This window comes from Cervus elaphus, chromosome 13, assembly GCF_910594005.1.
Source record: "Cervus elaphus chromosome 13, mCerEla1.1, whole genome shotgun sequence".
Taxonomy (NCBI): Eukaryota; Metazoa; Chordata; class Mammalia; order Artiodactyla; family Cervidae; genus Cervus; species Cervus elaphus.
The window spans coordinates 33,930,370-33,954,654 of record NC_057827.1 but is presented as its reverse complement, the minus strand read 5'-3'; the positions used below and the strand labels follow the sequence as shown (position 1 = coordinate 33,954,654).

Below are 24,285 nucleotides of genomic sequence, written 5' to 3'. Positions count from 1 at the left end.
TTAATAATTTCCCTTCAGTTTCATTGTGCATGAGCTAGTTAAGAGTACCTTATAAAAATGTCCTTCCATCCAGGTTGGAGACCGTCCCTTAAATTATGTCTTGTTCTAGTCCCGGTTGCAGGTCATGAGGCATCTGATCTTCATCCAAAGATAGGTTACTGAGATAAGCTTCAGAAGCAAACTTAGGGTGTTCTTTAAGAATTCAATTAAACTTTACATTAATATCATGTTAACAGAAAAGAACTATCCAAGAAATGAGTCTTACTAGATGCAGATCTCCATTAACAAACTGGGATTTAACATTTATTGAAAAATCTTTTTCTCCCTAAAATTACCCTCATTTTTATCAAATATAACCAAATTAAGGCTAGTTTGTTTGCAAAATAGGTCTGCTGTCACTAATTTTGGCCTGATAATTTATATAACCATAATTGATCATAGACTTTTTATTTTGCTGAAATGTTTATAGAGTCTCAGACAGAACTTTTAAAATAAAACAAGGCTGGGAAACTCACACCAAAGGCTTATCACAGATTTCACCTAACAAATTTAGGTGAATTCTTCCTTTTTAAGGTCTCAAAAATTCCTTGAGGTTTTTGTACCTGTTAGTGAGACAACCTTCCTAACTCATTTGATAAACTTACTGGAAACCTAAGAGTTTCCAATTTCTGGAGGAGTCAGGTAGAGAGAAAATAAAATTGTTTTGTTTATAACATAGAATTTTACCAAATTATTGTCATAATTAGTTTGAGAGGAAGGTTTTCCCTATTCCTGGAAAACACAAGATTCAAACATGTAGTTTTTCAGATAGAAACCATAAAAGTTATAAGCATATTCACTGGTTCATTCAGTCCTTTGTTAACTTTTGTGAAGTCATCAGGTTTTTCATTAGAATATTAGGACATATCAGAATGTTAAGAGCTCCATATAATTTCTAGGATATCTATATCAGTAATATTTACCATACATTATAACATGAGAGGATTTATTACTCATTTGATAATATTTTTCATGTAATTTAGCCAACCAAATAAACATAGTTTAGTTTCTCTCTTTGGGATGTTTCAGTGGCCCTCTGAAGCACCCCAAAGTTAGCTAGAGGTCAAAGGAACTTCAAAAGAATTTAGTTTAGGAAGTTTTGTCAAAAAAATCAATTAAAAGGGTTTAGAACATTTGGTCAGATTTAGTCAATGTTGATGGGTGTATCATTTGGCTTGTTGATATGTCATGATAGGGATGAGTGTATATACCAAGGCTCAAGGTCTAGTGAAAGTTGACTCTGCCATCTTGGACCTAACCAGTTTTGGCTCTAACCAGTTTTCCTATGGCTGTGTCATTCCTAAAAAAATCCATTTATATAACTAATTTTAATCCAATTTTTTAAAAATCCTGATCATGCCTAACTTTTTTTAGTATTTTTCATCTTTTTTTTTTTTACTGAAAACACACTTCCTACTTTCCTTTAGCAACCAAGAACTAACTTTTATATTAGCATTTTATAGATTGGTGAGCATAAATACCAGTAAAAATTTCTAAAACCCTTGCTTTCTTAAAACATTTTAGGATGGCACCAAACATTATTCATTTATAGTCCCAAATCTCTTTAGTTTTTCTGTAGAAGAGTTTAGTAGTAAATGTTTCAAAGTCTATTTTATTTGGCAATGACCTAACTATTCAATATTCTTCCAACACTTAATTTAGCACAACCCTTAGAAATTCAAGTTACCCCAATCTGGAGAGACTATTTTAGACAGATATTCCTAAAGCATAATTATTCATAATAGAGCTTATCTAAAAGCTCATATCTCATTTACATTTTTTTTTAGAAGTTTCTTCACTCGAGGTAATTTCCTTGTTGACAAACTTGTAACAGATATGATAATACTTAACTTATATTAAACCTAGGTACAATGAAAATATTCTACTTAATGTTAATTACTCTAAGATATGTCTATATTAGATAGATCAACAAACAAACATTAATATCAGGTATTTAATACTGAATATTTACCATTTCACATGAACCTGGAATTTATTGTTTAATTTAGAATTATTTGATTTGTAAATGTTTACCTTTCTTTAAGCCAATTAAATAGATCTCTTTTGCAAATTAACCTAAAAAATATTACCCAGAGCCAAATCATACCAAGACATATTTAGACAGACACAAAACAAGATCTAGGTTCATTTTCTAAGTTAAGTCATGAATTAGGTATTACAATATAAAATTTACTAGTTTATAAAAAAACAGTTGGAATAAATAAAATTTTTAAAGGTGTTTTCCCATTTTTCCTCAGTCTCAGGAGTTAGAGATGGTCTAGATAATTGTTCCTGAGAGCCCTGGTCTCAAGGCACAGGGAAAATCAAGTTCTAACAAAATGGTGGTAAGTCTAAACCAAATGGTGGCCAGACAAAGCAAATGGCCATCAAAAATCACAATGCGGAGCACAGAGTTAAAACACATATAAACCTAGTAAGTCTTCATCAGCCACTCCCTTAAATACAAGCATACAGTCTCTCAGAAAACCTCCTAGAGAGACATAGAACTTCAGATCCAAGTACTAACAGAGTAAAGGAAAATATCTCAGGTCTTCAAAGATTTCAAAGGGAGGAAAGGAAACCAGGTTGAAAGAAGAAGGGGGAGGAGGTAGCAGAGGGGGCAAAAAGGGTAGCCTTACAGACGTCTCCTGCCATCTGCAGATACCCAGGTGTTTCGGGACTTTACCCTGGGCCTCCAGAGAAGGGAGGACTGGAACTTGGCCCTACCATAAACCAGACCAGAACAGAACCAGAATTCGAGTTCTCTGCCAAGAGGAGGTGATCAGTCTCCAATGCTCAGCCCAGGCTGAGGCCTTTCGACCAGATTTCTGCGTCCAGGACCCGGGGACTAGAAAAAAGGGGAAGCATTGGAAGGGTTAAGGAGAGGAAAGAGAGAGGGAAGGGAAGAGAGGTCAATGAAGTCTCTTGTTCCCCACCAGTCGGGGCACTCTGGCCAGTTGTCTGCATCAGGAGGAGACCAGGGACAAAAGGGTCCCAGTTGCGGCCGCTGGGTCTGGTCCATTGGCAGGCAAGCTGGCCCCTGAGTACCCCAAGTGGTCAGGATGTCAGTCGCAGCAAAGAAGAGTCCCCGCCAGAGTCGCCATTTGTTGCAGGAAGGGGGGCCCCTTCTAGGGCCCAAAACTGGGCTCTTGTCTAACACTCAGAAATGAATTGTCTGAGGAGACACATATGCTGACAAAGCAGGAGGTTTTACTGGGAAAGGGCACCCGGGCGGAGACCAGCAGGTTAAGGGAAACCAGGAGAACAGCTCTGTCACATGGCTTATAGTCTCGGGTTTTATAGTGATGGGATTAGTTTCCAGGTTATCTTTAGCCAATCATTCTGACTCAGAGTCCTTCCTGGTGGTGCACGCCTTGTTCAGCCAAGATGGATGCCAGAGAAAAGGGATGCTGGGAAGTGGTCAAACATGTGGTGTCTCCTTTTGACCTTTCCCGAACTCTTCTGGTTGGTGGAGGTTTATTAGTTCCATGTTCCTTACCAGGACCTCCTGTCATAAAACAACTCATGCATATGGTTACTATGGTGCCTGGCCAGGGTGGGCGATTTCAATCAGTGTGCTTTTCCTAACAAATCCATGTTTTCATCTGGTGTAATTCCCATTAACCTGAATAAACTCTTATAGCATTTCTTGTAGTGAATATGTTGTGGTTATTTCTTGCTGCTTAACAACTCAAAACTGCAGTGCCTCAAGCCAACAACAATCCCTTATTATTTCTCATGGTTTCTATGGGTCAGTAATTCAGGAGCAACTTAGCTAAGTGGTTCTAGCTTAGGGTCTATCATGAGGTTACACTCAAGATATTAACCAGGGTAACACTCATCTGGATGGAAGACCCTCTTTCAAGCTCATTTATATAAGGTTGTTGGCAGACCTATGTTCTTCATTTGCTGTATTAGTTTCCTATTGCCACTGTAACAAATCACCATAAACTTAGTGGTTTAAAACAGCATAAATTTATTCTTTCACAATTCTAGAGGGCAGAAGTCTGAAATCAGTTTCATGGGGCTAAAATCAAGGTGTCAGCAGGGTTGTGCTCCTTTCAGAGGCTGTAGGGGAGAATCCCCTCTTCTTTGCCTCTTTCCTTTTTCCTCTTCTTTCCTCTACCAACATCTACCCTTGGCTTGTGGTTATACCACTCCAGTCTCTGCTCTGTGCTCACACTGCCTTCTTCTCTTTTGTGCCTGTCAAATCTCCCTCTATCTCCCTCTTGTGATACCTGGGACTGCAATTCAGTTTAGTTCAGTTCAGTCGTTCAGTTGTGTCTGACTCTTTGCGACCCCATGGACTGCAGCAAGCCAGGCTTCCCTGTCCATCACCAACTCCTGGAGCCTACTCAAACTCATGTCCATTGAGTTGGTGATGCCATCCAACCATCTCATCCTCTGTCATCCCCTTCTCCTCCTGACTACAATCTTTCCCAGAATCAGGGTCTTTTCCGATGAGTTGGTTCTTCGCAGCAGGTGGCCAAAGTATTGGAGTTTCAGTTTCAACATCAGTCCTTCCAATGTATATTCAGGACTGATTTCCTTTAGATTGATTGGTTGGATCTCCTTGCAGTCAAAGGGACTTTCAGGAGTCTTCTCTAACACCACAGTTCAAAGCATCAATTCTTTGGCACTCAGCTTTCTTTATAGTCCAACTCACATCCATACATGAAGACTGGAAAAACCATTGCTTTGACTAGATGGACCTTTGTTGGTAAAGTAATGTCTCTGCTTTTTAATATACTGTCTAGGTTGGTCATAGCTTTTCTTCCAAGGGGCAACCATCTTTTTATTTCATGGCTGCAGTCACCATCTGCAGTAATTTTGGAGCCCCCCAAAAATAAAGTCTGTCACTGTTTCCATTGTTTCCCCTTCTATTTGCTGTGAAATGATGGAACCAGATGCCATGAACTTAGTTTTCTGAATGTTGGTTTTTTTTTTTTAATGTTAGGTATTTGTTTATTTATTTATTATTTTATTTATTTATTTATTTATTTTTTAATTAGTTGGAGGCTAATTACTTCACATCATTTCAGTGGATTTTGTCATACATTGACATGAATCAGCCATGGAGTTACATGTATTCCCCATCCCGATCCCCCCCTCCCACCTCCCTCTCCACCCTCTGGGTCTTCCCAGTGTACCAAGCCCGAGTTTTAAGTCAGCTTTTTCACTCTCCTCTTTCACTTTCATCAAGAGGCTCTTTAGTTCTTCATTTTCTGCCATAGGGTGGTGTCATCTGCATATCTGAGGTTACTGATATTTCTCCCAGCAATCTTGATTCCAGCTTGTGCTTCATCCAGCCTGACATTTCACATGATGTACTCTGCATATAAGTTAAATAAGCAGGGTGATAATATACAGCCTTGACTTACTCCTTTTCCTATTTGGAACCAGTCTGTTGTTCCATGTCCAGTTCTAACTATTGTTTCTTGACCTGCATACATTTCTCAGGAGGCAGGTAAAGTGGTCTGATATTCCCATCTCTTTAAGAATTTTCCACAGTTTGTTGTGATCCACACAGTCAAAGGCTTTGGCATGGTCAATAAAGCAGAAGTAGATGATTTTTTGTAACTCTCTGGCTTTCTCGATGATCCAACAGATGCTGGCAATTTGATCTCAGCTTCCTTTGCCTTTTCTAAAACCAGCTTGCACACCTGGAAGTTCACAGTTCACGTATTGCTGAAGCCTGGCTTGGAGAATTTTGAGCATTACTTAGCTAGCGTATGAGATGAGTGCAATTGTGTGGTAGTTTGAACATTCTTTGGCATTGCCTTTCTTTGGGATTGGAATGAAAACTGACCTTTTCAGTCCTGTGGCCTCTGCTGAGTTTTCCAAATTTTCTGGCATATTGAGTGCATCACTTTCACAGCATCATCTTTCAGGATTTGAAATAGCTCAACTGAAATTCCATCACCTCCACTAGCTTTGTTCGTAGTGATGCTTCCTAAGGCCCACTTGACTTCACATTCCAGAATGTCTGACTCGAGATGAGTGATCACACCATCGTGATTATCTGGGTCATGAAGATCTTTTTTGTATAGTTCTTCTGCATATTCTTGCCACCTCTTCTTAATATCTTCTGCTTCTGTTAGGTCCATATCTTTTCTGTCCTTTATTGAGCCCATTTTTGCATGAAATGTTCCCTTGGTATCTCTAATTTTCTTGAAGAGATCTCTAGTCTTTCCCATTCTATTGTTTTTCTCTATTTCTTTGCATTGATCACTGAGGAAGGCTTTCTTATCTCTCCTTGCTATTTTTTGGAACTCTGCATTCAGATGCTTATATCTTTCCTTTTCTCCTTTGACTTTAGCTTCTCTTTTCTCAGCTATTTGTGAGGCCTCCTCAGACAACCATTTTGCCTTTTTGCATTTCTTTTTCTTGGGGATGGTCTTGATCACTGCCTCCTGTACAATGTCACAAACCTCCATCCATAGATCTTCAGGCACTCTGTCTATCAGATCTAAACCCTTGAATCTACTTGTCACTTCTACTGTATAATTGCAAGGGATATGATTTAGGTCATACCTGAATGGTGTAGTGGTTTTCCTTACTTTCTTCAGTTTAAGTCTGAATTTTGCCATAAGGAGTTCATGGGACTGCGTTTAGTGCCCACCAAGATAATCCAGGATCAACTCCTTGTCAAGATTTTCAGTTTAATCACATCTGCAACCCCCCCACCCCCTGCCTTTTATTGGATGGGGGCATATAAAGTAATATTCAGTTTTGAGAGATTAGAAGATGAATATTTAGGTGGGGGCATTTTCAACTTACCACACTTGCTGTTCACCAGAGACCTTAGTTTTGCCAGTGGACTTCTCTAGTATAGTCTGCTTGAGTGTTTTCTTGACATGACAACTGGTGGGTGGGCCTGGGGTTGTCTCAAGTGTTCTTTACTCATATGTCTGATGCCTGAGGTGGTGAGACTCAATAGGCTGCGGTTTGGATCAACCAGGAAGCCTCAGTATCTCCTCTATTTAATTTCACATGGTCTCCTTCATGGTGGCTTCAGGGTAGCCTGACTTCTGCCATAGTAGGTCAGGGATACAAAAAGTGTGTATTGTGAGAGAATCACATGAAAATTGTATTACCTTTTATGAGCTAGCCTTGGAAATCACACAGTGTCACTTCTGCTACATTGTATTTGTTAGAAGCTGGTCATTAAGGCCATCTCATATTTAAGAAGAGGAGAATAAGACAATTGATTGATGGGAAGAGTGTAAAGAATTTGTAGACATGATTTCAAGTCATCACGTAAGTGTGCTGATGAAAAAATCTCTCGTATTTCATTTAGATATCATTTCACCTTTAAAAAAATTATTGAAATATAGTTGGTTGACAATGTTGTGTGAGTTTCAGGTATACAGAAAAGTGATTCAGTTATACATATATGTGTGTGTATACATATGAAAAAAAATATATATATACACATTCTGTTTTCTACTATTTTACATTATAGGTTATTAAAAGGTATTGAATATAGTTCTCTGTACCAACAATAGGTCCTTGTTTGTATCTATCTCATATTTACTTCCATTTTGAAGATATTTGATGTTTTACAGGTAGATGAGGCTCCATTTATTTTTTTAATATAACAGCCTTATTGAGATATAAATCACATACCATAAATTTTACCCATTTAAAGTATAAAATCCAGTGATTTTTAGTATATTTCTAGATTTGTGCAAACATCACCACAGTCTATTTTAAAGTATTTTCTTTACCCGAAATGAACCCCTAACCCATTAGCATTTCCATTTTCCCTCAAGCCTCCAGCCCTAGGCAACCACTAATGTACTTTTTGTTTATATAGATTTGCTTAGCCTGGATGTTTCACTTAAATGATCTGATATGATATATTATCTATTGTGAATGGCTTCGTTTATTCAGCATGTTTTCATGATTCATATTCATGTTGTATCATGTATCAGTACTTCATTCTTTTTATGGCCAAATAAATTCCAATGTATTGACATACCACATTTAGTTTACCCATTTATCAGCTGATGAACATTTGAGTTTTTATTTTCGGATTATTATGAATAATGCTCCAATAAATATTTATGTATAAGTTTTTGTATGAACATATATTTTATTTCAGATATAAACCTAAAAGTGAAATTGTTCGATCATATAACTCCATGCATGATCTTTTGAGGAACTAGCAGACTGTTTTTCAAAGCAGCTGCATTACCTACCACCAGCAGTGTACAAGAGTTCCAATTTATCCACATACTCACTTGTGGGATCTTAGTTCTCTGACCAGGGACTGAACCCATGCCCTGGGAAGTGATGGCACAGAGCTCTCATCATTGTGCCACGAGGGAATCCCCAGTATCCACCTTTTTTATACAGCCGTTCTAGTGGGTATGAAGTGTTATCTCATTCTGGTTTTGATTTGCATTTTTTGATAGCTGATAATGATGGACATCATGCATTTCTTCTCCATTTGTTTATCTTTGGAAAAATGTCTATTCAGATCCTTTGCCCAGTTTCATTTGGGTTATTTTTCTTTTTTGTTGAATTATTAGAGTTCTCATATCAAAGAAATGATTTGCTAATTCTCTTATCAGATAAATGATTTGCTAATATTTTCTTCCATTCTGTGGGTTATCTTTTCACTTTCTTGATGTCCTTTGAAGCACAAAGAGGTTTAATTTTGATGTAGCCCAATTTGTCTACTTTTCTTTTGTTTCTTGTGCTTTTGGTGTCTTAGCTAAGAAGGCTTTACCTAATTCAAGTCTATATAGATTTATTCTTATATTTTCTTCTAGCATTTTTACACTTTAAGCTCTTACATTTAGGTCTTTGATACATTTCAAATTAATTTTTTGTGTATGGTGTAAAGTTGGACACTTTATTCTTTTGCACATGGATATTAAGTTGCCACAGTACCACTTGTTGAAAAGAATACTTCCCACATTGAATTGTCATGGCACCCTTGTTAAGAATGAGTTCAGTCGCTCAGTTGTGTCTGACTCTTTGCAACCCCATGGACTGCAGCACACCAGGCCTCCCTGTCCATCACCAACTCCCGAAGTTTACTCAAACTCATGTCCATTGATTCGGTGATGCCATCCAACTATCTTATCCTCTGTTGTACCCTTCTCCTCCCGCCTTCAATCTTTCCCAGCATCAGGGTCTCTTCAAATGAGTCAGCTCTTCATATCAGGTGGCCAAAGTATTCAAGTTTCAGCTTCAACATCAGTCCTTCCAATGAATATTCAGGACTGATTTCCTTTAGGATGGACTGGTTGGATCTCCTTGCTGTCCAAGGGACTCTCAAGAGTCTTCTCCAACACCACAGTTCAAAAACATCAATTCTTCAGCACTCAGCTTTCTTTATAGTCCAACTCTCACATCCATACATTTGTCCTGGAAAAACTGTAGCCTTGACTAGACAGACCTTTGTTGGCAATGTAATGTCTCTGCTTTTTAATATGCTTTCTAGGTTGGTCATAACTTTCCTTCCAAGGAGTAAACGTCTTAATTTCATGGCTGCAATCACCATCTGCAGTGATTTTTGAGCCCCCAAAAATAAAGTCTGCCACTGTTTCCACTGTTTCCCCATCTATTTGCCATGAAGTAATGGGAATAGATACCATGATCTTAGTTTTCTGAATGTTGAGTTTTAAGCCAACTTTTTCACTCTTCTCAAGAGGCTCTTTAGTTTTTCTTCATTTTCTGCCATAAGGGTGGTATCATCTGCATATCTGAGGTTATTGATATTTCTCCCAGCAATCTTGATTCCAGCTTGTTGAGAATCAATTGACTATAAATATGAAGATTGGTTTCTGGATTCTATATTCTATTGCATCTATCTGTATGTCTGTTTTATGTTGGTACCACTTTATCCTGAGTACTGAAGGACACACTGTGCTTGTGTGCTCAGTCACTTCAGTCGTGTCTGACTCTTTGTGAACCTATGGACTGTAGCCTGCCAGTCTCCTCTGTCCATAGGGTTTTCCTGGCAAGAATACCGGAGTGGGTTGCCATTTCCTCCTCCAGGGGATCTTCCCCGCTCAGGGACTGAAACTGCGTCTCCTGCATTGCAAGCAGATTCTTTACTGCTGAGCCACCATGGAAGCAGGAAACTGTAGGTGTATAGTATGTTTTGAAATCAAGAAGTGTGGATCCTCCAACTTGTTCTTTTTCAAGATTGTTTTGTCTATCTGGGTCTTTTGAAATCTCATAGTAATTTTATACCAGTTTGTTAATTTCTGCAGAAAAAACAGCTAGGATTTTGATAAGGATTATGTTGACCTGTAGATCAATTTGGAATCTATAATATCAAGTCTTTTGATCTTGAGATGCCTTTGCATTTACTTAGTTTTTTGTCATCTTCTTTCAGTAATGTTTTGTTCTGTTCAATTAAAAAATCTTTTTCTCTCTGCTCTTCGGATTGAATAATTTCTATTATTCTGTCTTAAGGGGAATGAACTTTCAGGTATATGAACTTTTCAATCTGCTATCAAACTCATCTGGTAAAATTCTCATTTCAGAGACTGTATTTTTCTTATACTTTCTATTTTTATGTTGTGATTTTTCCATCTGTTCATCAGTTGTATCATTTTTTCTTTAAATTATTGAACTGTTAGTAACTGTTTTAAAATCTTTGTATGCTTATTTCAGGGCTTCCCGGGTGGCTCGGTGGTAAAGAATCTGCATGCCAATGCAAGAGACACAGGAGACTTGGCTTCAATCCCTGGGTCGGGAAGATCCCCTTGGGTAGGAAATGGCAACCCACTCCAGTATTCTTGCCCAAGAGATTCCATGGACAGGGAAGCCTGGTGGGCTACAGCCCATAGGGTCGCAAAGGGTCAGACAGGACTGAGCAACTGAGCATGCACGCATGCTTATTCCAACATTTCTGTCATGCCTGAGTATGTTTCTATTGGCTATTTTCTCCCCTTGATTTTGGCCCACATTTCCTGACTTTTCAAATGTCTGATTGTTTTTCATTATATGTTGGATATTGTAATGACATGTCAGGAGTATACTGATTTGAAGAATTTAAAATTGCACGTGCATTAAACCAGTGTCTCAACCAGTGCTCTGCCTTTCTCAGTCAGTTTCTCCTACCAAATCCCATGTTGCTGAAGTGTGTGGAGAGGAATAAGGAGGCTCGGAGAGCCTCACTCAATTTTATGCAGTGCACATTATTGTTCGTAACATAAAATCTGGAGCCAGATTGCCTAGATTTGAATTCCAACCATTCCAGTTACAAGCTCTGTAGACATTAGCAAGTTACTTCATTTCTCTGTGCTTCATTTGCCTCTTAAATGGGCATTATGATTTAGTACCTGCTTTATAAGATTGTTGAGATAAGTAAATGTGTTGACACATATGACATTATTGGAACAGGGCCTGTCACATACTAATTGTTCAGTAAGTGTTAGTTCTCACTGTGAATAAAGTGACATGATGTTCTCCTAGGAGATCAGTCTCCCGAGGCTGTGTCCACACTGCACAACACCCTTGCCTGCCATGCTCACAGATGTCTCTCGTGTGTGTAGGTCATATAAGTGCCTGTCTCCTTCATGCCCATCTTTAGACCGTGGGCTCCTCCAGGACAGGGGCCAAGTCTGGGCGCCAACATACATATGCTGCAGGGGCACAACACCCCTGTTGGTAGAAGTCTAAACCCCAGCCTTGCCCCCATCCTGACACCATGAAGTGTCTCTGGCTAAGAACTGGTCCAGAACCTGAAAAATGGCAGTGTTCTTCCTTCCTCTCATCTCCTTAATAGAAACATGGAAAACCATCTATCATCAGAGCTGGAATTTAGAGACCATCCCTTCCACCTCTTCATTTTACAGATGGACTAGCTGAGCCATAACAGGAGAAAAAGTGTAACCCAAAGTCAGACTTGCGGGTCTTCAAATAAAAACAGCGAGTGATGGGAGATGGCAAGCTTCTTTGCTATGTGTCAGAATTGTGTCCACTCCAAGTTTCATACTGCCCTCCCAATTATGATGCAAAGCACCAGTTGACAGTTCTCTCTGTCAGTTATCAATACAACAGAAGAAAATGGTTTGAGGATTTAAACCTTGCTTCTATCCCAAATTTTTCAAAATTTTGGAGAAAGGGTGTAATAAAAATGTCTAATGATGAATGCTCGGGAGTGGGAGTTCAGAGGGCCACGGGACACCCACCTTTCTACACCTCACTCGCTTTTGCCCCTGCCCCACCCACTCAAATCACCCCGCAGGCCTGAGACTATCAAGTACAGCCTGTTAACAGCATAAACACTGAACCTGCCCAAGTTTGCATTCTACTCTGCTAACCAAAAGACCTTTGGCAAGTTACAGAATCTCCTTGTACCTCAGTTTCCTCATCTGTAAAGTAAGGATAGTGATAGGATCTACCTCATTGAGCTGTTGAGAGGACTGAATATGTCCATATACGTATAAGGTGCACAGAACACTGCCTGGCACACAGCTAGTAGTGCAAGCGTGTTGATTATTAGCCATTACTATCATTATTCTTGCCTTGTTTCCACCAGCTTCTCAGGCTTTGGAGTCCAGAAACACGCAGTCCTGTAGCCTTGTCCTTGCCTGGCACAGCAGAATTCCAACCCAGACATCCAAATCACCAGTCATAGACAGAAAACTGGAAAGCCCTCTGCCTGCGACTTGCCTAGGGAAACTGAGTCCCAGAGAGGACCAGGGAGTTTCCCAAGGTTACCCAACTGAGGTGAAATCTGACCTAGAATCCAGGTGCCCCAGTGTCCAGGCACCTGTCTAGGGCATGGCCAGACTCCTCCTAGGCCATGCAGAGGACCTTGGCGTGACCCTGTAGGCTGTGTGATTGGCTTGAGAAGGTTAAGCATTTGGTGCTGCAGATTGGGTTAGAAGTCAGCTGGCTGGTGGGACAACCCCACCCACCATGGCAGGAGCCAAGATGAAGCTGAGACAAGCCTTTGGCCTCTCAGCAAGCACTCCTGTTAGGCAAAGATGGAGGAAAAACACTGAGCCTCCTTGTACTGGGGATCAGTCACAGTCAAGAACCCCAGGTACCTGCCCCGAATATGTTCCTTCTGATGGACCTGGCAAGATATGTCTGCCCTCACCCTTTCTGAGAGACCATGTGTCCCCAGAAGATCTCTGCCTTGGACAAGCTCCCTCTGTGGGCTGGGGTCCCAGGCCTGGGGGCGGTCCACAGCCTGAGTCTATGACACTTGGACACTCTCCTGTCCGCACCAACTTCCTCTGCTGCACCACTGCCTGGGGCACTTGTCCTCTTTCTCTTGTTAAGTAAACCTTCACCCCTATCCAACTTTCTTCCTTCAATTTCCTTGTACCCTTACCCCAGCCTGGTCTGGTGACCCCACAGTGACCTTGAAAGCATCTTTGCTTATTAACTGTCAATTCCATCATCTCTAAGACTTCGAGGCAGAGACCAGGCTCTGCCTTTGAGACAAGGGCTTGCCTCTGCCCCACAGGCCCCTGGCAATGTCCGCAGAGGAGGTACTCAGTAATTATAGTAGGAAGGAGGAGCCTCCTGGAGCTAGCAGTCATGGGGCAGGCAGAGATCATTTCCAACTCTGAAAATATGGGCTTAAGATTTTTATTTCGTAGTAGACAATTCGGTTTTAAATAGTAACACCCAGCCTCTAAACGTTAAGCGCTCTGGGATGGACACAGCCAGCACGGCTCCAGCAAGAAGCCTGAGAGCTGGGGGTCCTTCCCAAAGGGCTTCCTGGAGGAGGAGGGGTCTGAAGAACAGTAGGAAAGGTCTGCCAGGGAAGGCAAGCTTGCAGTTTTTGAGAGGGGATAGAAAGGGAAGATGATGCATTTCCCAAGTCCTCCTGCCTAGAATAAGCCCGTTTGCCCAGCCTCCTCATCAGTTTGGAAACTCTACATTTAGAGGAGTTGTCAAGCTGCCTGGGAGGGGCTGAGGGATCTGGGCATGCATTCCTGCTAGCCCCCCAAAGTGAGGACATCTCTCCCGCCATCCCCCCCACAACATCGACCCCCCAGTGCCAACTCCAACATCAATGCTCTATCCTCGCCAGGAAAGTGGGAGAAAGAGGAAAAAAGTGGGGCAACCCATACCCTCTTTAGGACAGAGGAAGGATCCCGCATTTCTTTCTGGGGTTCCCTGGGGTTGGAGTGTATGGATTTCCAAAGTACCCTGGGTGCCCTGAAACTGCAAGAGCATTTGGGCACATTGATAGGGGTGAGCGGAGGGCTTCGAGCAGATTCTCAAAGGGGCTCCCAACCCATGAGAGGCTCAGGGGTAGCACCCCAGACCTGAATTGTCAGGTGCCCTGAAGTGGTAGTGGGCAAGGATCACTGTTAAGAAATTGGAATTTGAAAGGGGAGAATTCTTTTGAAGTTGGTGTGCTGGTGGTGACACGCCAGCTTAGCGTGTGGCAATCTGGGAGTCATCTGCCATCTGAATGGGTGGAGAGCCTTGGAATAACCCCTGCCCCGTCTCACTGCTGTGCCCTGCATCTGAGCCTTCACTTTAGGGCTGGCTTAAATTTTCCCCTAACACCCAGTGGCCTCTGTTTTTTCACCCCTTCCAACACCTGCTCACCCCAGAGGCAGCTGGCAGGTGACAACTCAGGTGGGCAGGGGATTCGGGGTTGGAAGGTGAAATAGCACAGTGTTTGGGAGGGGCGTTTCCAGGGAGCAGGGCCCAGGTTTTAGAAGATGCAGATATAATGCCACACACCCAAGAGTCTCTGGAATGAGGTGGAAGTGGTGAGGGTATTAGAGGACAAAGGGCAACGTGCAGAGATACCGTTTCCATGGAAGAGGGGCTCTCTAGAGGCAACGTGAGATGGAGCTGTCAGCTGAGTTTGATGATGCAAATAATGGTCAAATCCAGCTTACATGGTGTCCTGGTTTCGAAGCCAGTTATGGAAAGCTGGATTTCAAATGACATCTCTGCCTCTTGCTGGGCGTGTGACATCGAACATGTCTAAAGCTCTCAAGTAGCATTGACATATATACACCATCATTTGTAAAATATATGGTTGGTGGGAAGTTGCTGTATAACAGAGGAGCCCAGCCTGGTGCTCTCTGATGACCTAGAGGGGTAGGATGGGAGGTAGGAGGGAGGTTTAAGAGGAAGTGGATATATGTAACCTTTCCCTTCTCCAAGGGATCTTCCTAACCCAGGGGTCGAACCCAGGTCTCCCACATTACAGGTGGATTCTTTACCAGCTGAGCCACAAGGGAAGCCCAAGTATATGTACAATTATGTGTGTGTGTGTGTATATATATATATATATATATATATATAATTATGACTGATTCACATTGCTGTGCGGCAGAAACCAACACAATATTGGAAAGCAATTATCCTCCAATTTAAAAAAAAGTGGGGGATAAAAGAGGAAGGAGAAAAAAATAAAATAAAATTCTCTGGGCCTCTGTCACCTCACCTGGGAAATGGTACCATTAATCCACATTGGGCTGTTGGAAGATGTAAAGAGCCAACACACATAAAACACTTGGCATGATACATGTATTTAGTAAAGAAAAGTTTGAAAAGGCAAAGAAAAAAAAGGTCGGGTTGCCTGCCTAACCCCTGGGGGCCAGGGCCAGCTCCAGGCAGAAAGCCCTTCAGCAGGAACAGTGTCTTCCTGCGTCTCTGCCAAGGATGACAGACAACACACCCACTGCCATCGGCAGGCCCCTCCCTCGCCTCCCGCCCCTCTTTATGTAAGCCTCACAGGTGGGCAGCAAGGACCTGCGCCAGGTAGGCCAGAGGTATCTGGGGCCGCACCTCACTGGCAGCCCCAGGGCAGACTGGGGCGGGTCCCCACTCCCGCCCAGCCCCACTGCCTCATCATCTGGACCCAGGGACCCTGCAGCACTGGCTCCCACACCTACGATGCCTTAGCTGGAGGAGCACAGCGAGGGCTTTGCCCTGTGCCTACCAGCCCCGAGGAGGAAGGTGAGCACCCTGTGGCAGCCAGACCCTCCCTGGAGGTGCACAGTCCATCACTGTAAGTCCTCGGTGGGGGTCTTCCGGCTGGGAATCAGGGATCGCAAGAGGGATGCCAGGGGAGCCTTATCCTTGAGATGAGACAGGCAGGTCAGGCCAACTAAAGAGCAGTATGCACTGTGGGGTCCACTGTGTGGGGCAGCAGGGAAGCCAGTAGGAAGCGGGGCTGCAGACGAGGCCACCGCCATCGCGAGCTCCAGCTGTGCAGAGGGACCAGCCGGTGTGCCCAGGACTGTGGGATCAGAAGGAGGCACAGCTCCCATCCCTGCTCAGGGGGGTTTTAGGATTTGGGGAAGTATTTGGACAATGCCCTCCATTGAAAATACCCTGCAGCATGTAGGAGAGAGAGTCTCTTTTTGCCCCCAGGACAGAGAGAGGTGAGAACCAGAACAAGAAAGGGGTGGGAAAGAGTGGTGGTGGTACGGGGGTGTCGGGGGGTGTTTACTAATAGTGGACAGGAGTCAGGAGGCCCGGAATCTGATGTATTTGCTCATCCAGGTAACTGATTGGCCCCGGGGCCCAAGGCAGCCACCTGCTGCGAGGCTGTGTTGTTCCCAATGTGATCAGAGCATGTGGGCTTAGGTGGTGGTGAATTACAGACAGGTACCGAGGCTGGGAACCAGTGAGTCATGCTCTGGAAGGAGGGCAGTCGCCCCAGACCTGGTCAGGCCACAGGGTGACTCACTCTGTGTCTCTGTTGCAGGGCAGTTTGGTGGTGCTGGGCCTCTCTGGGGCTGATGCGGCTCTCCCAGGGGACGCCTGAACAGGCTCTCTGAGGTTCTCGTTCTCTCCGGGGTGAGCTTGCAGGGTGTGGCCACCTCTTGGGGACCATGCCAGAGGCACTCCTGCTCAGGTCTGCCAGCTCCATCCTGAGGACCGTGTAAGGAACAAGGATCTTACCCTCCTCCCACCTCCTGGCCCCCACACTGCCTTCTAGGGAGGAGAGTTCTTGGGCTCGGCAGGGTCCCTGGACCCCCAGACTTGGATTGGGACTTTTCACCCTATTTAATAACCCTCCTAATCTCACCAAAGAATTTCCTCCTACTTATTCACCAAAAGATTTGTGAGAGCCTAAGCACTACATGTATCGTGTTATCCTCACAATAGCCATAGGATTTAGGCAGAAAACTTGAGGCTCAGAGAGGTTCATGACTTGCCCGAGGTTGTAGAGCAAGTAAAGTGACTTGAACCCAGGCAGGCCAACTCTGGTAAATCTGAGTGCTCTATTGTTTCAAGAAAGCATTTATGGAGTACTTACTGGTACAGAGCAGAGTGCTGAATGGGAAGAAAGGGCAACAGAAATAAATGGGAGCTGGATCCCCATCCACGAGGGGTCCACATGGAAAATGAAGGCTCCCTTGACTTAAATGTCACACACGTAGTGACAACTTGAGCAGAATTAGGTCCAACCAACATTTACTCCAACTGCCTGCCAGAGAGCACTTAGGGCCAGAGGACAGGGTTGAATCGGGCATGACCCCTACTCTCAAGAAGTTTCTCAAGCTACCTGTGGGCTTCAAAGTCCAAACCTGCATGTTTGAGGGCTACAAGGGTGAGGGGGTGTTAGGGATCATCCAGGAGAACTTCCTGAAGGAGGAGCTGAAGGAAGCTATTGGCAGGCTCTGTCTTTAAATGATTCCCATCAGATCTTCTGGAAGACAGGAGGAGAAAGGAGAGCCAGTTCAGGGAAAGGAGAGTACAGGCCCTCCCAGATTCCTCTGCTTACCCCACACACCTCACAATATACCTGCTCATACGTGCCCTCCAAGTGTTTTCTTGCTCCCCGTGCTACTATTGGGCAGACACTGAAGGAGTTTTTGCTTCTGTGAAAGTGAGTAAGGCAAGATGCTCACAGTCCGTGTGTGTGAACTGGGGTTGAGAGCAGTTTGCATCCTTGTGCTAAGTCACTTCAGTCATGTCCGACTTTGCGACCACATGGACCATAGCCCACCAGGCTCCTCTGTCCATGGAATTCTCCAGGCAAGAATACTGGAGTGGATTGCTGTGCCCCTCCTCCAGGGGATCTTTCTGAATCAGGGATCGAATCCACATCTCTTGTGTTTCCTGCATTGGCAGGCGAGTTCTTTACCACCAACGCCATCTTCGTGTCCTCCTCAGGGATCCTTTTTGGATTTTCCTCTTTCTCTTAGGAATGCAAAAGCAGAGGCAAGTCAGCCCCCTTGGGCTGTTCTCTCATCGTTACTGTCATTCTGCTACTTAGGAACTTTCTCCTGTGACACTGAGCCAAGTTCTGGAGCGCCACATTCCAGGTGTAGTCGAGGATTCCAGAATCATGGGAATACTGTGTTCCTCCCCTTTAACAGGCTCCTTGGGTTGACTATATAATATTCACACTTCCCCTGTCACAATGATTTACCAGCCACTTGTGATTTCTGGAACAGCAGCAAGAATAAGAAGGGGCCCAAATTGCTCTTGAGGAGTCAAAACAGAAGGGATTTCTACCCAGAACTCTTTTCTTTCAGGAAAACATTATAAATTCCACTTTGGAAGCCATCTCCTCTGACTTAACAATTCTAACAAGCTTGGCTATTTTATTTACTAGCCTGCTACCGAAGAAAACCCCACAGAGTAGGAGGGAGGTGAGTCACTGGAGGCCAGCACAGGGACAGTGGCAAGAAGTGACCACTAGTGACGCAGGTGAGGATTAAAGACGAAAGACAACCATGGCCAGCAGCGACACACGAGGCAGCAGCCACCTCAGGAAAGGACAGATGGCCCTCCATGCCCTGCAGTTTGACTCACTTCCGTGTTACAAGCCAAACCGGTAGAGTCTGTTACTAGTATGACCCTGAGTGAGCAGGAAAAAGTCATAGGAAGGTCCAGCACATTCAGTTTCAGTCAATGGACAAGGGTACCCTCCCCTTAAGGGGACTAAATCTTGAAGGTTCGAGCCAAGGGGCAGAGTACTCTTTACTCATTTTGATAATTAGATTTTGACCTTGTCTTAAGCATCCAATATTCTTCAGGCCCATAGAGAGCTGAGTAAGACCCTCCGTGGGCCATCCTCAAGGGGTTCTTGTCCTACCAAGTACAGGCAGGGGGACAGGATCCACCGTCTCCTTGAGGGAGGGAAAGGACAGGCCCCGGGAGAGGAGAGGACAGCAGAGGTGATTGAGTCACAAGAGGCTTGCTGCTGCAGTGGGGCAGGGTCGGGGGGCAGACGCTTCAGGAAAGGCCCTCACAGGAAGTTGCTTCCTACTGTCTCTCCTCCCCATAGACTGAAGAAGGGTCTAATCTGATGGTTAGGCTTGGCCCTTGGCTTCCTGAGGTGTCCTTTCATTTAGTGTTTGTTTCGCTGTTTTAAAACCAGAACCGGTTTACGCAAATTTGATTAGGTGGCAGAAACGCTGCCCGTACCTTTTGATGGTGGGGATTTAAAAGCAAGCTTGTTTGTGAGGCAATAGTTAAGATGGTGGGAGATTATAGCCAACGATGGCCTTGGCTAATTTGGGGGTGGCTACCCAGCGGGTGATTTCAAAAGTTGATCAGTTTAAGCAGGCAGCCCTGTCTTTTGAGAACAGGGACCAAAATAGAGCATGGATGTTATACCAAGTTCACAGGATACCATCCCCCCTCCTAGACTCAGTGTGGGACCCTCAGCCTAGTTGGGTGTGTGTCCCCCAGCTTGCCCTGTAATTGCCTGAGCCCAGAGCTCGGGGTCATTTGGTGACAGCTTTTACTCAACGACCCAAGAGAGTAGTGGCAGTGACCAATGATCCAAAGTCAGCAGGACACGTCTTACGGTTTTCAGAACCCTCTGTTTCCCTCTGCTGGCACAACAGGCCTCATCTGAAAAAAGCACGCTTTTCAGTCCTTCTGGCAGCCTCCTGGAGCAGGTTACCATAGCAACAGAAGGGCTGCTCCAGCCCTGTGGCCCAGCCTTGCTCACAAAGTTCCCGAGAAGGGGACCAGCCTGGCACCCCACTCCTTATCTCCCTGCTCCTCACCCTCCCCCTTTCAAAACCTCATGATGTCTTTTGCTTTAAAACCTATCTCAGGTTCTTAAACAGACTACCCCCAGGTGGGCCTGAGTGTGTTCGCAAACTCAGTTTGAACCTACGGTACCAGCAAGAAGTAAGACCGAATGTGAAAAGCAGGTAACTGAGCCAGGTGCCTGGGAACTGGGCAGGGATGGGACCAGCTCCACCCTGACACACAGGTGGGACTCTTTGAAGCCAGGGGCCTGCCTCAGGGCTGCCAAGACCAGCTGCACAGGTTACACACTGCACAACTCCAGGTTCTATTTATATAGCCTATTACTGTGACACGTGTTCCCAGAGCTGAGTAACACCACAGCCTTGCTTGACCCTGAGGTGTATACTGAACCCCGTCTGCTCATCCAGAAGGTTGAGGTCTGGCCAGTTGAACCCTTAGGAGGAATCACGCAGAGGAGCAGTGAGGCTAAGTATATAGTAGAGGCCCAGTAACCCCATGAGCTGTGTTGACCAGAAGAGGATTTATTGTCCAGGGCCACCAAGCCTTGAAGGCAAGGGGATCTAGACCAGGAGTGAAAACAGATGACAAGAGCCCCAGGTTTCCCTGGTCCCCCTGCCTGTTCTCTCCATCAGGGAATGGACACAGGGCACCCTCACAGACACCCCTGAGAAGAGGGCCTCACTTGGGAGCCAGCTTAGGACCCACGAGAGCTGTAGGAGTGTCCTCAGCTCTGCTCTGAGTTTCTAAGAACGGCTGTTCTCGGGGACTGAGGGCTGGTGGGTGTGGGCGTGAGGGACTTGGCAGCCCCTCCCAATCCTCAAACCTTGCGTGCCCAGACTCCAAGCCTTTCTTGTCCAGATGGGGACACTGAGTCCAGAGAGAGTCATGTGCTTTCCCAGAGTCACACAGCAAATTAGAGTAGAGCAGGGCTCGATTTTTCTTTCTACTGAGCTCTTAGAAACTGAAGGGAGAGCGTGGCATGGGGGTGAGGTTAACTCCTGCAAATAGTAAGGTCTTGACCCCCGAGCCCCCTAGGATGCAGCGATGCCAGTATCACCCCCGGGGGTGCTTGACACGTTCTGGGCTGGCATCGGGAGCCCAGGCCAGCCTGTCGTCTTCTAACAATTGTTTTCCCCTTACCCCTCCAGCTCCCTGACTGATGGGCAGACGCTCTCCAAAGAGCCCCCAAGCCATGCTCTCAAACTCTCGACCCCAGAGAAGGTGAAAGATGCCCAGTTGAATCCTCCAGGTGAGCTGGCCGGGAGTCTGCCAGGCAGGACTGGGTGGGCGGGACAGGGCTGGAGCTGTACTGGGAGTGCTGGAGGGGGTTAACAGGACACTACAAAGCAAGCCAGGTGACCCACAGGACAAAACTTGGGGGGAACAGGCCAGGTGGAAATACTGATCTCCATGTCCCCAGGGACCCCACTACGTCCCTTCTTCTTTCATGGCCATCAGGGTGAAGCTTGATGGAAGGCAGTGGGAGGAAGGTTTTTCTCCTTAGGAAACGTGGGAAGAAGAGAGGTCAGTGATGGCAAGACACCTGGGGCCTCATTTGGTGCACGTGTTGGGTACCTGGAATCTCGGCTTGGGGTTGGTGAAGGAGGAGCAGAGGCCCAGATAAACAAGACCTTGGAGTTTCCAAATGGGTTGAGGCAGTTTCTTGCTGGGCCAAGGGGCGCGCTGGCAGGCAGGCACTGGCAGAATTGTTTTTGAAGCCTTGGGAGGCCACATGCTCTTCTAATGATGTTCACTTCCAGATAATTGCACCTTAAGGGAGGCAAGAGTTGTCATTTACCCTGGCGAGTCATCAAAATGATAGTAATAACAAGGCTTTTGTTCACTTTTATTGGCTGTACAATGATATTGTAGCAACAGTGGAAGTTTAAAAAAAAGGAAGTGACTGGTGCCCAGGGAAGCAGGTCACTGCCTCCCCAGTTCTGAGATGTCCTTGGGACGGTCCATTGTTGCCATCGTGTCTCTGGTCTGTGTCACCTGCCCAGGGAGATGAGATCCCTTGGCGGTGCTGGTTTTCTCAGAGCTTTCCCAGCTTCCCCCAGAGAAGCCAGGGTGAGCGGCAGGTCCCTGAGGCCCCTCGGCTCCCTTGGGGGTTTGGGTGGGTGCTGGTCAGGGAGATAACAAGTTGACTTTTGGGTGGTAGAGTCTGGACTGGTTGAGTATTTTGTAGGATGTTCTCCAACGCGGGTACGCCTGGTGTCTTCAGATGGGGATTGTGGGTTTAGGGGTAGCAGCTGGTAGCATTTGAAGTGGAACTGGTTGGGGGGGCCAGTTCTAAGAGTCCCCGAATGGGGCAGTTAAGAGGCCAGAATCGGGGACAGGAGGAAGGGGAAGAGGACTGGAGCCTTTATTCCCAGGTCTCTTCCCTCAGCTTTTCTTCTGACCCAGGTTTCCTGGGGAGAGGACAGGCCTGGTGTGAGGGCAGGGACAGAATCAGGACCTATCTGTCATGGACTGGAGGCAGAAACTGGGCCCAGATCACCATGCTCCTTGTCGGAGAGGAAGCTGAGACCAAAGAGGTGGTGACGCCAGCCCAGGGCTCTGGATACCCCACTCCCCCGCTGCCTGGCATCCTGGAGACCAAATGCTACTCCCCTCACCCTGGTGGGGCTCACAGCTGCCCCTCTCCCAGGCTGGGTGTCTCGGGGTGGCCATGGCAGGGATCTGGCCTGTAATGTGTACTTTCCTGGACTCTGCCTCTCTGCTCTTCGTCAGAGAGGAAGAAAGACTTGGACCAAGGAAAGGATTGACTGATTTCTTTTTTCTTTTTTTTTTTTTTTGACTGCTCCGGGTCTTAGTGGTGGCATGTGGGATCTAATTCCCCAACCAGGGATTGAACCCGGGCCCCCTGCATTGGGAGTGCCGAGTCTTAGTTACTGGACCATCAGGGAGGCCCCAGATTGACCAACTTTTGAGGGGAAGCATTCGAAAGGCACCAAGAGAGCCCAGGAGAAGGGCCAGCTGGGCCCAGGCAACTCCAGCATCTTGTCCTGGGATCCACGGAAGCTCGCTGACTTGCTGTGTTGCTGTGTCTCACCTCTGGCAGGTCCCATCAGCTTGCTCAGGCTTGCTTTCCTAACTAGATAGTTCTGTCTCTGCAATGCTCACGGAGCAGCTGTCAGCGCCCGGGGAATGAGCACAGCAAAGCCCTGGAGCTCAGAAGTCTTGGCTGTGGGTAACGGCTTCGGTGTTTTGCAACTTGAAGGGCAGGAAGGGAGCTAAAGTGGTGCAAGCTCAGTGTCCCCAGAGCATTCAGGGTCCGGAATGTTTCCAAGGAGGAAGGAGTCATCGCCAACCCCTTTGGCCTTGATTGCTTAACCTGAATTAGTGCCTGGCAGCCCCACAGCAGCAGGGCACAGAGACGAAGCAGATTTCAAACAGGTGGGTAGGGAACCCCAGAGAGGGTCCTGTCAGCGAGGGCTGGCAGCCACGCCAGAGTGAGGTGGAGGCAAGTTACCAGCTTTAATGGAGGGGTGGGGAAGGAGTAGGCAACTGTAGGGGAGGCAGCAAGGCCATTCAGATTTACCAGGACTTCCAAAAGCTGTCGGGACAGCCAGGCTGGGGGTGCATCTGGACTCCCATCCTTTGTGCAGGGCTAGGCTGCTGGGGATACTGAGATGGACAGGTTTCTTTCCTGCCCTCCAAGAACTCCTAGTCTGAGGGCAGACAGGCTCTGGGTAAAGGACACACGGAGGCTGAAGAAGGAAGGCGTGCTATCTGGGAACTGGGTGATCATGGTGGACTTCCTGGATGAGGACGAGTTCTAGCTGGTCTCAGACTTTTAAACTCCCGTTAGGCTTAGGCCTGAGCTGAGTGGTCTGCCCTTAGGAGTTTAGCATCTAGGGCTGGGGATTAGGAGACAGGGACAACCTGGGAGGGACTGAGCCACAGCAAGTTGGGTGGCTTCTCAGGACTGAGGTCCCTTCTTGCCCACGGGACCCCAGGCACAGCGTCCGAGGATAGTGCCAAGCTGGCCTCATCAACTCCCACAAGCCTGGCCCATGGGTCATGCTCTGCCCAACTCCATCTCGTGCAGCCTCCAGGGTTTTGAAGGGTGGAGGGGGAAGCTCTGGAATGCAGCTGCACTAAGATCCAGGTTCACCGTGGCTTGAGTGCCCACTGGGTGCCAGCCTGGCCCTGGGTCTCAGTTTCACAATTCCCCAGAGGCTCCAAGAGCCCAGCCTCTGTGTGGAAGAGGATATTGGAGCAGCCACACATGGGGAGAGGCCTCAAAACTGCCATTTCCATAAAACTGAGAGAAAGAAACTATCTGCACCAAAGACTGTTAGGGAGAAGGTTTCA

General features: G+C 45.8%; 1 protein-coding gene across 3 annotated transcripts in view; it reads left to right on the top strand.

Annotated features, from left to right (window-relative positions):
* ACSBG1 (acyl-CoA synthetase bubblegum family member 1) overlaps positions 1 to 24,285 on the top strand; it is a 64,354-nt gene that overhangs the window by 14,070 nt on the left and 25,999 nt on the right. Inside the window, exons 1-4 of one of the 3 annotated variants that reach the window (XM_043921682.1) lie at positions 15,777 to 15,957; positions 16,712 to 16,888; positions 20,028 to 20,126; positions 21,114 to 21,214. In XM_043921682.1, coding sequence (XP_043777617.1) covers positions 16,839 to 16,888; positions 20,028 to 20,126; positions 21,114 to 21,214 — 250 coding nt within the window. In that variant the 5' untranslated portion in view covers positions 15,777 to 15,957; positions 16,712 to 16,838. Of the gene's footprint in view, positions 1 to 15,776; positions 16,010 to 16,711; positions 16,889 to 20,027; positions 20,127 to 21,113; positions 21,215 to 24,285 lie in introns of those variants that run through there. The other 2 variants (XM_043921681.1, XM_043921683.1) reach the window with 2 other exon arrangements.